We start from the raw sequence: 13,610 nt of genomic DNA on the forward strand, positions 1-13,610 counted from the left end.
TCTCTACCCGCCGGGGGCATCATTATCACGTTGAGCAATCTCCTCAGATTGGCCGCCAGCTGCCGACCTTTAACGAACCCAGTTTGATCCTCCCCAATCACCTCCGGTACACAGTCCTCCATTCTCCCCGCCAGTACCTTTGCCAGGAGCTTGGCGTCTACATTAATCAGGGAGATTGGCCTGTAGGACCCGCACACCTCCGGGTCTTTACCCCGCTTCAATATCAGAGATATGGTGGCTTGTGACATTGTCGGCGGCAGGGTCCCTCTGTCCCTTGCCTCATTGAAAACCCTCGCCAAGACCGGGCCCACCAGCTCAGAGAACTTCCTATAAAACTCTACTGGGTATCCATCCGGCCCCGGGGACTTCCCCGATTGCATGGCCTTTAGGCCCCCCAATACCTCCTCTACTCTAATCGGGGCGCCCAGCTCTTCCACTTGCCCCCCCCCAACTGTTGGGAATGTTAACCCGTCCAGAAACCTTTTCATCCCCTCCGGTTCTTCCGGCGGCTCCGAAGTATACAGCTTACGATAGAAGTCCCGGAATACCCTATTCAATTCTGCCGGATCCTCCACTTTGCGCCCCCCCTCGTCCCTCACTCTACCTATTTCCCTGGCCGCCTCCCTCCTCCTGAGTTGCTGCGCTAACAGCCTGCTAGCCTTTTCCCCATACTCGTACACCACTCCCCTCGCCTTCCTAAGCTGTTCCACGGCCCTGCTCGTGGATAGTGCCCCCAGTTCCGCCTGTAGCCTCCGCCTTTCCCTGAGTAAAACCTCCCCCGGGGACTCCGCGTGCTCTTCATCTATCCGGCCCATTTCCCTGACCAATCTATCCATCTCTGCCCGGTCTGCCTTGGCTTTGTGGGCCCCAATTGAAATCAGCTCCCCCCGAACTACTGCCTTTAGCGCCTCCCACACGGTCGCCGCTGAGACCTCCCCGGTGTCATTCACCTGCAGGTAATTTTTTATACATTTCCGAAGCCTCTCGCAGATCCCCTCCTCCGACAGCAGTCCCACATCTAGCCTCCATTGCGGGCGTTGATAACTCGCTCCCCCGAACTGCAGGTCCACCCAATGCGGGGCATGGTCTGAAATGGTAATTGCTGAGTATTCCGTGTTCTTTACCTCCCCCATACAGTCCCTGCTTATTACAAAGAAATCTATCCTGGAATATACTTTATGGACGTGCGAGTAAAACGAGTAGCCCCTTCCTGTTGGCTGTCCCTCTCTCCAGGGGTCCACTGCCCCCATTTGCCCCATAAACCCTTTCAGCTCCCTTGCCATTGCTGAGAGTCTACCCGTTCTGGGACCCGACCGATCCAAAGTCGGGTCAAGGACCTTGCTACCCTTCTTAAACAAAGGAACAACATTGGCTATTCTCCAGTCCTCCGGGACATCACCTGAAGACAGTGAGGATCCAAAGATTTCTGTCAAGGCCTCAGCAATTTCCTCTCTTGCCTGCTTCAGTATTCTGGGGTAGATCCCATCAGGCCCTGGGGACTTATCCACCTTAATATTTTTCAAGACGCCCAACACCTCGTCTTTTTGGATCTCATTGTGACCTAGGCTATCTACGCACCCTTCTCCAGACTCCACGTCCACCAATTACTTCTCTTTTTGGTGAATACTGATGCAAAGTATTCATTTAGTACCTCACCCATTTCCTCTGGCTCCACACCTAGATTCCCTCCCCTGTCCTTCATTGGGGACATGGAGCCCTCCCCACGCATACACAGTCAAACACACATTGGCAGTATTGTGGGTATTCTACTTCTCCGAGCCATCGCCCCCACCCACCCTGGCCCCAAACGATCATAGATAACTCAGGCGATCGGAGGCCCCTGGGTGCCAAGGTGCCCGGGTGGCATTTTGTCCCACATTGGGGATCAGGCCTGCCCATGTGAGGGGGGGTGGGGGGGCTCAAGGACCCCCAATAGGTGAATTTCAGGGGAGGGAAGAGTTCCAGGGGTCCCTTCGTGGAGGGGAGGGGGGGGGGGGGGGGGGGGGAGATCAAGAGATCGGAACGCCGTTTTTCTCTTTCTGCACTGGGGTGCTCTGCAAACAACATAGGTAAAGGGGACCTGTGGATGTGCTATAATTAGGCATTTGACAAGGTGCCACATCAGAGACTAATATGCCAAATAAGAGCTTGTGGTGTAGGGGATAACACATTAGCATGAATAGAGGATTGATTAGCTAACGGGAAGCTTTGAGTAGGCATAATTTTGGTCTTTTTTGGGTTAGCAAGTTGTGACAAGTTGAGTGCCACAGGGATCAGTGCTGGGGCCTCCACTATTTACAATTTATATCAATGACCTGGATGAAAGGACCAAATGTATGGTTGCTCAATTTGCTGATGATGTCAAGGTGGATAGAAAATTAGGTGCGTAGAGGACATGAGGAGTCTGCAAGGGAACATACAGATTAAATGAGTGGGCAAAGATTTGACGGGTAAAGTTTAATGTGGGAAAATATGAACTTGTCCACTTTGGACGAAACAATAGAAAAGTAGCATTTAATTTAAATGGAGATATTGCAGAACTCTGTGGTACAGAGGGGCATGGGTGTCCTGGTACATGAACAAGGAAATGTTAGTATGCAGGCACAGCAAGTGAAGAGGAAGGCAAATTGAAATGTGTCATTTAATGCAAGGGGAATGGAATATAAAAGCAGAGATGTTTTGCTACAATTGTACAGGGCTTTGATGAGACAACATCTGGAATCCAGTCCATAGTTTTAGTCTCCTTATTTTAAAAAAGCATCTTAAATGCGTTAAAAGCAATTCAGAGAAGGAAAATAAAGGACAGGATTCTCCGTTTCTGAGACTAAGTGCTGACGCCAATGCAGAATCCATGGACCTTTACGACAGAAAAACCGGTGCCGCATCTGAGCTGATTCTGCTACGGTTGAGGGGCTAGCACCAGTGTCGCATGGAACACAATCGATTCCATTGAAAAAAGGTGCGGGATTTGCCGGGTCCGTGATCGACACTTGGGAGGCTGACGAGCTGCAGCCAGTCATACGCATTACACTCTCCACACACATTTATCCCAGCCAAAAATATGGCACTAGTTGTGCTAGAGAATGCCCATATAATTGATGGGTCGGCTGGGGCTAGCGGGCATCCTGGGGGGTCACCTATATGATCTGTGGCACTAGGTTCAAAGTGGGCTGTTAGCTGTGTGCACAGCTGCAAGGCTGCCTTGCCTGCTGCAGCAATGGTGTTCCATGCCCGTCCAACCCGACCCCTTAGCCCACCTCCTGGCCTCTCCCCACTACTCGCCCTGGCCAGCGGCACAACTGTGAGCAAACTATGATGACGTTGGACACCTTCCGTACCCCCTCCCTCAGCAGCCGCCACACCGGTTTCACGATTTTTAAAACCACAAGTGAACCACGCTGTAGTGAACTCAGCCCATCGGAGGTGGAGAATCATGGCAGCCCCGGAGAATACTGGGTTGGGCACCTAATGATAGCAAACGGTGTCTACGTGCGTTCTGGAACGCATTGGCGCCGCTGTAGAGGTGCTGAAGCATTGTGGTTTGTCGTCAAATCGGCGCCTGCTGCGATTTTGCCGTCTGAACCGATACTCTGCCCAATCGCCTTTCCTAATTTCGGCATCGGCTAACGGAGAATCACACCCAAGGAGTCTCCCATTTAAGATGGAGATGAGAAGAAATTATTTCTCCGAGGATTGTGAATCTTTGGAACCCTCTTCCCCAGAAAGTGGTGGAAGCAGGGCCAATGAATATCTTTAAGGCAGAGGTAGATAGATTCTCAATTAAGAAGGGGAGTCAACGGTCATTGGGAGTAGGCAGACTGTGAAGTTGAGACCATTATCAGATCAGTCATGGCTTTGTGAATGTTGGGGCAGACTTGAGGGGCTGAATGGCCTACTGTTGCTCCTAATTCATATGTTCATATACATTTAAACAGCTAAAATTGCAGAGTACACTGAACTGGGTAATCTCTTATTAACACTGACTACCCTACCCAAAGCAGCAACAGCTTGAGTTAGCCTGCACCTTTAGGGCGAGTGCTCTAGATATTATTGATAGGGCAGGCTGACTGGTCATAATCAAAAGTGCACCCGAGTACAGGCAAGTTATAGGACTGAGGTATCAAACAGTTAGTCCTGGAACAGGTCAGTTTCTAATCTTTCAGCAGTAAGCATGGCCTGTTGAAACTAACCCTCCAAGGCTCTCAATTTGTGTACCCCCCTTTTCTCCCTACTCCCAGCTGAAGTAAAAGTGTACAATAAACAGTACCTGTGCTGGTGAAATGTGGACACTGGGAAATGAACATTGATTGACTGTTCATTTCCTGACCTTAAATGCCCTTGTATTGAACTACATACTGAGCAAGGTTGCAAACTAGTTCAACACCGGGGCAGGCCATTTAGTTAGATCATGGCTAATCTATATCTTGGCTCTATACACCTGCTTTAGCCTCCAAACAACCCTTACAAATTCTTACCTAACAAAAATCTAATGCGTGTCAAATTGGCCCACCCAAGCCTTAGCAACCTTGTGGGGACTACCCCACCAGAGCAAATAGCTTCTCTCTGTCTACCCTATAAACTCCTTTAATTATCTTGAACATCAGTGCTATGATCAAGGGGATCGAAACCTAGGGCGGAATTCTCCGAAAGGCCCGACGCCGTTGTGAAACCCGGAGAGGTTCTCGGAGGCCTCTCCTGGCCCCCTATTCTCCGACCGCCGGGGGGCTAGGAGGGCCGTGCCGGGAAACTCGATCGCGGGGCCTTGTCGCTGGCATCCAGGCCCGGCGCGCCGAGAATGATGCGGCCGACGCGCCTAATGGCGTCAGCCGCGCATGTGCAGGTTGGCCGGCTCCAACCCGCGCATGCGCGGTTGCCGTCTTCCCCTCCGCCGCCCCACAAGACGTGGCGGCTTGATCTTGCGGGGCGGCGGAGGGGAAAGAGTGTGCCCATTGAGACGCCGGCCCACCGATCGGTGGGCACCGATCGCGGGCCTGTCCCCTCCCGAGCACGGTCATGGTGCTCAGTCCCCTCTAGGCCCCACACAAGCCCCAAACGGGCATCTCGCGTCGTGGTCACGACGGCAGCGGTCAGGTGTGGTTGCCGCCGTCGTGAAACGGTCGCGAACGGCAGGCCGCTCGGCCCATCCGGGTCGGAGAATTGCGGGCCGCAATGAAAAACGGCGGCCCGCGATTCTCCGAGTGGCGTGTCACAAAACGCGACACGGCATTTTGGGGGGGGGGGTGGGAGAATCGCGGGAGGTGCGAGAGCGGACCTCCCGCGATTCTCCCACCCGACGTGAGGAGCGGAGAATTCCACCCCACATCTTTTGGGACTTGTGGGAGGAAACCCGTGTCCCCAGAGGAAACCCACGCAGACACGGAGAATGTGCAGACTCCGCACAGACAGTGACCCAAGCCAGGAATTGAACCTGGGACCCGAGCACTGTGAAGCATCGGTGCTAACCACTGTGCTACTAAACATTGTGGTCGTAAACAATGGAGGTGGAGGTAGAGAAGGGCAATAGGTGTGCTGTCTTTCAGATGGGTAAAGATCCCAGGGTTCTTCCCAGGGAAGAAAAACAGAGTTCTTCAGATGTCTCGCCCAATTTTTATCCCTCCACCAACCTCAACAAGATGCTCTGGTTTTGACTACAATGCTGTTTGTAGGACTTTAATGTGCACAAATTGGCAACCACATTTCCTACATTACACTTCAAAAGTGCTTTGGCTTGAATCACTTCGGATGTTCTACAGTTGTGGAAAGTATTTTATAACCGTGTGTCTTTCTTTCCATAGGACTGACACTGAAGCAGAGATTGACCTCGCCTGTCAAATTGCAAAACAGTCTGGAGCTTACGATGCTGTGCCATGCAACATCTGGGCTTTAGGAGGCAGTGGATCATTGCAACTGGCTGAGGCTATCAGCCAGGCAGCAGATCAGAAGAGTAACTTCAGATATCTTTATGACCTAAAGGTGAGGCTTCCTTTTCATTCTTTATTTAGCTAAGCATCAAAATACACACAAAAAAGATGCAATAATGATGATAGCCAAAGTAGTTAAGTGACCGGCAGTGGGAAAGAACATAGAACATACAGTGCAGAAGTAGGCCACCTGGCCCATGGAGCCTGCACCGGCCCACTTTAAGCCCTCACTTCCACCCCACCCCCGCAACCCTCCCAACCTTTTCTGACACTAAAGGCAGTTTAGCATGTCCAATCCACCTAACCTGCACGTCTTTGGGCTGTGGGAGGAAACCGGAGCACCCGGAGGAAACCCATGCAGACATGGGGAGAACGTGCAGACGCCGCACAGACACTGACCCAGCGGGGAATCTAACCTGGATCCTGACACTGTGAAGCCACAGTGCTATCCACTTGTGCTACTGTGCTGCCCAGGCATTTGCTTGAAATTAATTTGCTGTACAAAAATAAGGACACTCAAGACTTGTGCCTCCAAGTCACCATTTCATAGAGCATCATGGAGCCTCATTTGCACATATGAAGTTTACACTCATTCTCAACCAAGTTGCAAATGTCTTAATTTGCTGATACTCCGGCCTGGCCGTACTGACCCAGAATTGATTCATCAATCAGCCAACAGTGCTAAACACAGCCCTCTCTGAATCCCCAGAAAGTTAAATGGGGAGTGAAACTGCAACAAGGGGCGGGATTCTCCCCTGCGGGGCGGGGGGTCCCGGCGTAGCGGAGTGGCGCCAACCACTCTGGCGTCGGGCCTCCCCAAAGGTGCGGAGTTCTCTGCACCTTTAGGGGCAAAGCCCTCACATTGAGGGGCTAGGCCCGTGCCGGAGTGGTTGGCACCACACCGGCTGGCACCCAAACCGGCTCCAGCGGCCTTTGACGCCCGGGGCTGGCCGAAAGGCCTTCGCCGGTTTGCGCATGCGCCGGTGCGTCAGCTGCCGCTGACGTCACCACCGGCGCATGCATGCTGGGGGATTCTCTTCCGCCTCCGCCATGGTGGAGGCCGTGGCGGCGACGGAAGAAAAAGAGTGCCCCCACTGCACTGGGCCGATCGGTGGGTCCCGATCACGGGCCTGGCCACTTTGGTCCGATCGCCCCCCCCAGGGGCCCGATCCCGCCACCACCAGAGGTGGTTCAAACCACGGCGGCGGGAGAGGCCTCCCAGCGGCGGGAGTTCGGCCCATCGCGGGCCGGAGAATCGCCACAAGGGGCTCGCCAATCGGTGGGGCGTGATTCGCGCCCCCGCCAATCCCGGGTGGGGAGAATTTCTGCCACGCTGGGGGCGGGATTTTCGGCGGCCCTGGGCAATTAGGGTCGGAGAATTTAGCCCAAGGTATGTGATCACAAGTGGGACTACATTTTTTGACTTCCAAGGGTGAATTCTATTGTTGATGTGTTACATGTGGTCCATACACAACTGGTTGTTGGATGGAAGACAAAATACTTGCATTTTTATAGTGTCTTTTGCAAACTCTAGACATCCCAAAGCCCCTTCCAGCCAGCAAAGTTATTTCGGAATGTAGTCACTATTGTAATGTAGGACCGTGTTTTTCAACTATTTTTCTCGGGACCTACTTTTATCAACTGGTTGACCTTCGGGACCCAGCTGATCGCTGGCACAGACACAATGGGCCGAAGGGCTGTAAAACTGATTCTATGAAAGAGAGAAATGCAAAGTGCAGACGGGAGCCGCGATGTTGATGTTTAAATTATGGAAAAATACAAGATTTGAATTGTGCTAGCACCATCGCAACTACATGAATTCAAAATAGTTTGCAGCCAATGAAGTACAGTCACTGCTGTAATGTGCACCGCAAACTCCCATAAACAGCAATGTGATAAAGACCAGGTAATTTTTTTTTTTTGTCATGTTGATTGAGGGATAACTCCCTGCTTTTATTCAATGTAGTCCCCTGGAATCTTTTACATCCACATGAGAGACAGCCTGCATTTACAATGGCATCTGGAAAACCGCATTTCTAACAAGATAGCACCACTGCAGCACTCCACTGGGGTGTTGGCCTAGATGTGGAGCTTAACCCAAAACAGTGTTATCTGGACTCGAAACGTTAGCTTTTTTCTCTCCCTACAGATGTTGCCAGACCTGCTGAGATTTTCCAGCATTTTCTCTTTAGTAATAAATTATTCTATTTCACTCAAAAATATAACACAAGTCTGTCTAACAGCGTCTAAGGAATTTTGGACAGCCTCTGATTTCTGTGTGCTGCATCAATAAATAGCTTTTGACACTTTGAAGAGCTAAACCCAAATCTTAGCCAGTTTAGTGTTCACTGGCAATTATGAGAAAGAATCTTTGATGGTAATATGATTGCATCAGATGGAGAATGCTGCAGTGTAAGTCTAGAATCTGACAGGCTTGATAGCCTATATTCTTGAGTTATTGTGACTCTGGTCTCTTGTGTATCTTTATCCCCTCTCCTTTTGCTCCTCTATTGACTAACATGTTTTCAGCTGCCTCGGCCCAACAGTGTGAAATTCCCTCTCAGTCCATCTACTCTTCTCTCCTCCTTTTTTAATACCTTCCTTAAAACCCATTTTTCTGACTTGAGCATCCAAGAAATGAACTATAGAAAAATGTTTCCATACTGCACTTAAATCGGTCAAGGTGATTCTTTTCAGTTACAATGGATTTTGGTTACGAGAGAGTTTCTGCAGCTGATTAATGAGTTTATTACATATACATGGTGGAAGACACCAGTGGATGCCAGAGCTCCAGGAGAACCAGGGGGCAGAGGTGAGTGCAGTGACCATTACTAAGGAGAAGGTTCTGGGGAAACTGAAAGGTCTGAAGGTGGATAAATCACCTGGACCAGATGGACTAAACCCCAGGATTCTAAAAGAGATAGTTGAGGAGATTGTGGAGGCATTGGTGGTGATCTTTCAAGATTCGCTGGAGGCAGGAAGGGTCCCAGAGGACTGGAAAGTGGCTAATGTAACACCGCTGTTTAAGAAGGTAGAGAGGCAGAAGATTGGAATTATAGGCTGGTTACCCTGACTTCCGTCATTAGTAAGATATTAGAGTCCATTATTAAAAATGAGATTGCAGAGTACTTGGGAATGCATGACAAAATAGGACTGAGTCAGCACATCTTTGCCAAAGGAAGGTCATGTCTGACAAATCTGTTCTTTGAGGAGGTAACAAGGAAGTTAGATAAAGGAGTACCACTGGACGTGATTTATTTAGATTTCCAGAAGGCCTTTAACAAGGTGCCACATAGGAGGCTGTTAAATATGTTACGGGTAAGATCCCGGCATGGATAGAGGATTGGCTGACTGGCAGAAGGCAGAGAGTGGGGATAAAGGGGCCTTTTTCAGGATGACAGCTGATGACAAGTGGTGTGCCTCAGGGGTCTGTACTGGGTCCACAACGTTTTACAATATACATTAATGATATGGACGAAGGAACTGAAGGCACTGTTGCTAAGTTTGCAGATGATACAAAGATCTGTAGACTGACAGGTAGTATTGAGGAAGCAGGTGGGCTGCAGAAGGACTTGGCAGGCTAGGAGAGTGGGCAAAGAATTGGCAAATGGAATACAATGTGGAAAAGTGAGGTTATGCACTTTGGAAGGAGGAATGGAGGAATAGACTATTTTCTAAATGGGGAAATGCTTAGGAAATCAGAAGCACAAAAGGACTCGGGAATCCTTGTTCAAGATTATCTTACGGTTAATGTGCAGGTTCAGTCGGCAGTCAGGGAGGCAATTTCAATGACAGCATTCATGTCGAGAGGCCTAGAATACAAGACCAGGGATATACTTCTGAGGCTATATAAGGCTCTGGTCAGACCCCATTTGGAGTATTGTGAGCAGTTTTGGGCCCCTTATCTAAGGAAGGATGAGCTGGCCTTGGAAAGGGTCCAGAGGAGGTTCACAAGAATGATCCCTGGAATGAAGAGCTTGTCCTATGAGGAACAACTGAGTATTCTGAGTGTCTTTAAGACGGAGATAGATAGGTTCTTGGTTAATAAGGGGATCAGGGGTTATGGAGAGAAAGCAGGAGAATGGATGAGAAAAATATCAGCCATGATTGAATGGCGGAGCAAACTCGATGGCCTGAGTGGCCTAATTCTGCTCCTATGTTTTATGGTCTTGCATCAGCCTTTTGTTGGTGTAGAGGTACAGATTTTATTCAAAATAGAAATGGGCGATAAGTTTTAATTTATTGGAAAACAAAGATGCTTCGTTGTTTTTATGCGGGCAGGGATTTATTGTCAGTGAACAGATGTTCATTGCTATTTTGCCTAAGAAGAACAAGGCAATTTGAAACCTTAAACGATATTGAATAGCAAAAGAAACAACATTTACTGAGTTGTCCTGTTCTGGGACTTCTGTTTAGTCTGTACATGGAATATCTCACTCGTTCAATAAATTATGCAGCTGACAATTGTGGTCATACAGGTTAGTCCCAGTGTCTGATGAGGAGTTCCTGGTTTAAAGCTGCAGGTTTTAGTTAAGCATTTTGCAATTAGCAAAAATATAGTGAGGGTAGGTATAGACAGAGCATGGACTGAAAACTGGATCATAACAAGCAATCTTCCATCGGACACTTAAATATTGGAGCATCTGGAAACCTGAAAGCATAAACAGAACAAAGCTGGTCAGGCAATGCCCAACACCCTGACTCCGTCCCTCTTCACCACCCTCCTTTCCCCTCTCTCCCCACCACCCCACTTCCTTTCCTTTCTGTTGGCACTGAGGCAAGGGTATCTGGTCTGTCCAGCACACTGTTTAGTGCAACTGTGTTGTGAACTGTTTTAATAAACAGTATCCTACGCCCCTTCCCCGTACGTTGGTACTGAGGGGAGGGTACCTTGTTTCTCCAACACAGTTATTGTTTGTACCGTTTTGTCTTGTATATATTTTTTTACGGTTTTAATAAAAAGATATGGTCAAGCAGTGCCTGTCCTGAGGAAGTCTCGATCCTTGAAATGTCAGTTAACTGGCTTCTGTTTCTCTGTTGATGCAACCTGACCAGCTGATTATTTACGGATTTTTTTTTCTTCAGTCTTTGTCTTCCATTTACCACAATGTTCCCAACTTTTGCCAGGTAAATTGGAAGGGTTTGTGGGCAAGCCTTGGTGTTGAACTAGACATGATCAGGGATGTGACAGCCTGGCTGACCTTAATGGAGCTTCATTTAGATCACTGTTTTTCAAACTTTTTTGCCCAATTTTACCAACGGGCCGACCTTCACGACTTACGGCGGCCGATCTTTACGCCCCACACCAGACATCAGGAGGAGGCAGTGTTTCTCTCTGGGCTCTGGACATGCGCACTGACGAGTAGGCATGCATGTTCAGCGTGTCCACATTTTTAAAGCCGCTCGCAGCCGGCATTTTTAAAAGCTGGCTGCTGCGGCCGTTGCGCCTGAATTCACGTGATTGGGGACGCCTCCATGGATGGCTCAGCGACCCTCCCGACACCTGCCCATGACCCACCTGCGGGTCGCGACCCCCACTTTCAAAATGCCTGATTTAGATGACATCTCCTGAGCTTACGCCCAACACCAAGCTGGACACATTATAGTACAGTCAAGCGGGGAAAGGAATTTGGTGGCAGGTAACTGCTGCCAGGAATCGCAGGCATGTAATTGGTAGTCAGTAAGAGGGAATTCTTTGCAGTGAGGTTGGGACTTCCTGATTCCCGTTGCAAGTTGGGAGTGGTGTGAGGTGCTGCTGAGGTGGCCCACAAACTCCTTGAGGGACCTGGGAGGCACACTAGCCTGCGAGGAGTTTGAAGAGAAGGTAATTTTACAAACTTAGCTAATCAGTTCCTAGCACCCTGGTTTTGCAGGACTCGCCCAATACTCACCTTGATGGGGTCCAGTCCAGCAGCTGCATAGAGTCATACAGTACAGAAGAGGCCATCCGATTCATTGCGTTTACAACGACAAAACTTCACTAAATCTCCACTAATCCCACTTTGCAGCACTTGGCCCATAGCCTTGAATGTTATGACATTTTATGTGCTTGTCCACTTTTTAAAGGGCACATAGGTTTGTGGGGTTTTCCACCTCTACTACCCTCCCAGACTGTGCATTCCAGGCTCTCACCACATCTGGGTGAAAAACGTTTTTCTCAAATCCCCCTGCCCCTCACTTCGAGGTTATGCCCCCACGTTATTGACCCTGCAACTAAGGGGAATTGCAAGGAGGATGAGCAAACTGACCACAGGACTGTGTTACAAGGAGCCATTCAAGTGGGGTGAGGAAAGAAATCTGGGCGTAATTAGGGATAGTATCGTTAGGGGCATTGACATTATTCTGTGACCAGGATCGAGAGTCCCGAAGGTTGTGTTACCTGCCTGGTGCTCCGGTTTGGGACATCTCAGCTGGGCTGCAGAGAAACCTGGAGTGGGAGCATTAAGATCCAGTTGTAGTGGTCCACGTACGTACCAACAACATAGGTAGGACAAGAACGGAAGCTCTGCTGAAGGAATATTAGGGGCTAGGGCAGCACGGTGGCAGAGTGGTTAGCACTACTGCCTCATGGTGCCGGGGACTCTGGTTCGATCCCAGCCCCAGGTCACTATCCGTGTGGGGTTTGCACGTTCTCCCCGTGTCTGTGTGTGTCTCACCCACGTAACCCCAAAAGATGCTCAGGGTAGGTGGATTGGCCATAATAAATTGGCCTTTTAATTGGGGGGAAAAAAAGAATTGGGTAGTCAACTTTATATTTTTTTAAACGAGCAGCTAGGAACTAAAGTAAAAAGCAGAGCCAAAAGGGTAATAATGTCTGGATTACTACCTGAGCCACGAGCTAATTGGCAATATTAAAGAAGTAAATGTGTGGCTTGAAGGTTGGCGTGGGAGAAATGGGTTTGAGTTCATGGACTGGCACCAGTCATGGGGAAGGAGGGAGTTGTTTCAATCGGACAGTCTTCACCTGAACCAAGCTGGGACCAGAGTCCTGACGAATTGCATAACTAGGGCTCTAAACTAAATGGTGGGAGGGGAGGGTTCATCTGTGTGGAAAATTAGAAAATCACAAAAAGGAGACAGTGAGAGTGCAGGAGAATAATGAGGAGTTTAAATTAGTTAAAGGGGCAAGGGCTCAGGAGAGGTTAGTAAAGGCTCCAGCACATGTAATAGAACAGAAAGCAGCAGGAATCTAACTTCAGGCACAGTAAAAACAGATAAAGCTATGGGAAGGTGAGGTGGTCAACGCAGGACTGAGGGTGTTGTACCTAAAAGCACGCTGTATAGGATAAAAGGTAAACGGTCAGAAGACATTGAATCTGTGGGTAGAGTTGAGGAATTACAAAGAAAAAAAAACCCTGATGGAAGATATGCGCAGGCCCCCGAGCAATAGCCAGTATGTTAAACAGAAAATCAGGAGATAGAAAAGGCATATAAGAAAGTGAAGGGACAGTGACCACAATATGTTAGAATTCACATTGCAGTTTGAGGGGGAGAAGCTGGAATCAGATGTAATAGTGCAATTAAATAAAGGTAACTACAAAGACTTGAGGGAGGAGCTGGCCAGAGTTGATTGGAAGAGGAGTCTAGCAGTGAGGACCAGCAGTTTTGCGGGTTGTTTGGAAGGCACAACAGAAATTCATCCCAAGACGGAGGAAACAGGCTATGGAAAGGACAAGGCAACCATGGCTG

The 13,610-nt window shown here is 49.2% G+C and overlaps 1 protein-coding gene across 2 annotated transcripts in view; it reads left to right on the forward strand.

Moving 5' to 3' along the window:
* The window catches only part of mthfd1l (methylenetetrahydrofolate dehydrogenase (NADP+ dependent) 1 like), a 218,083-nt gene that overhangs the window by 137,459 nt on the left and 67,014 nt on the right, over positions 1 to 13,610 (forward strand). For both annotated transcript variants that reach the window (XM_038805377.1, XM_038805387.1), the window contains exon 24: positions 5,796 to 5,973. In XM_038805377.1, coding sequence (XP_038661305.1) covers positions 5,796 to 5,973 — 178 coding nt within the window. The remainder of the gene's footprint in view (positions 1 to 5,795; positions 5,974 to 13,610) is intronic.

Source organism: Scyliorhinus canicula, chromosome 1 (genome assembly GCF_902713615.1).
Source record: "Scyliorhinus canicula chromosome 1, sScyCan1.1, whole genome shotgun sequence".
Taxonomy (NCBI): domain Eukaryota; kingdom Metazoa; phylum Chordata; class Chondrichthyes; order Carcharhiniformes; family Scyliorhinidae; genus Scyliorhinus; species Scyliorhinus canicula.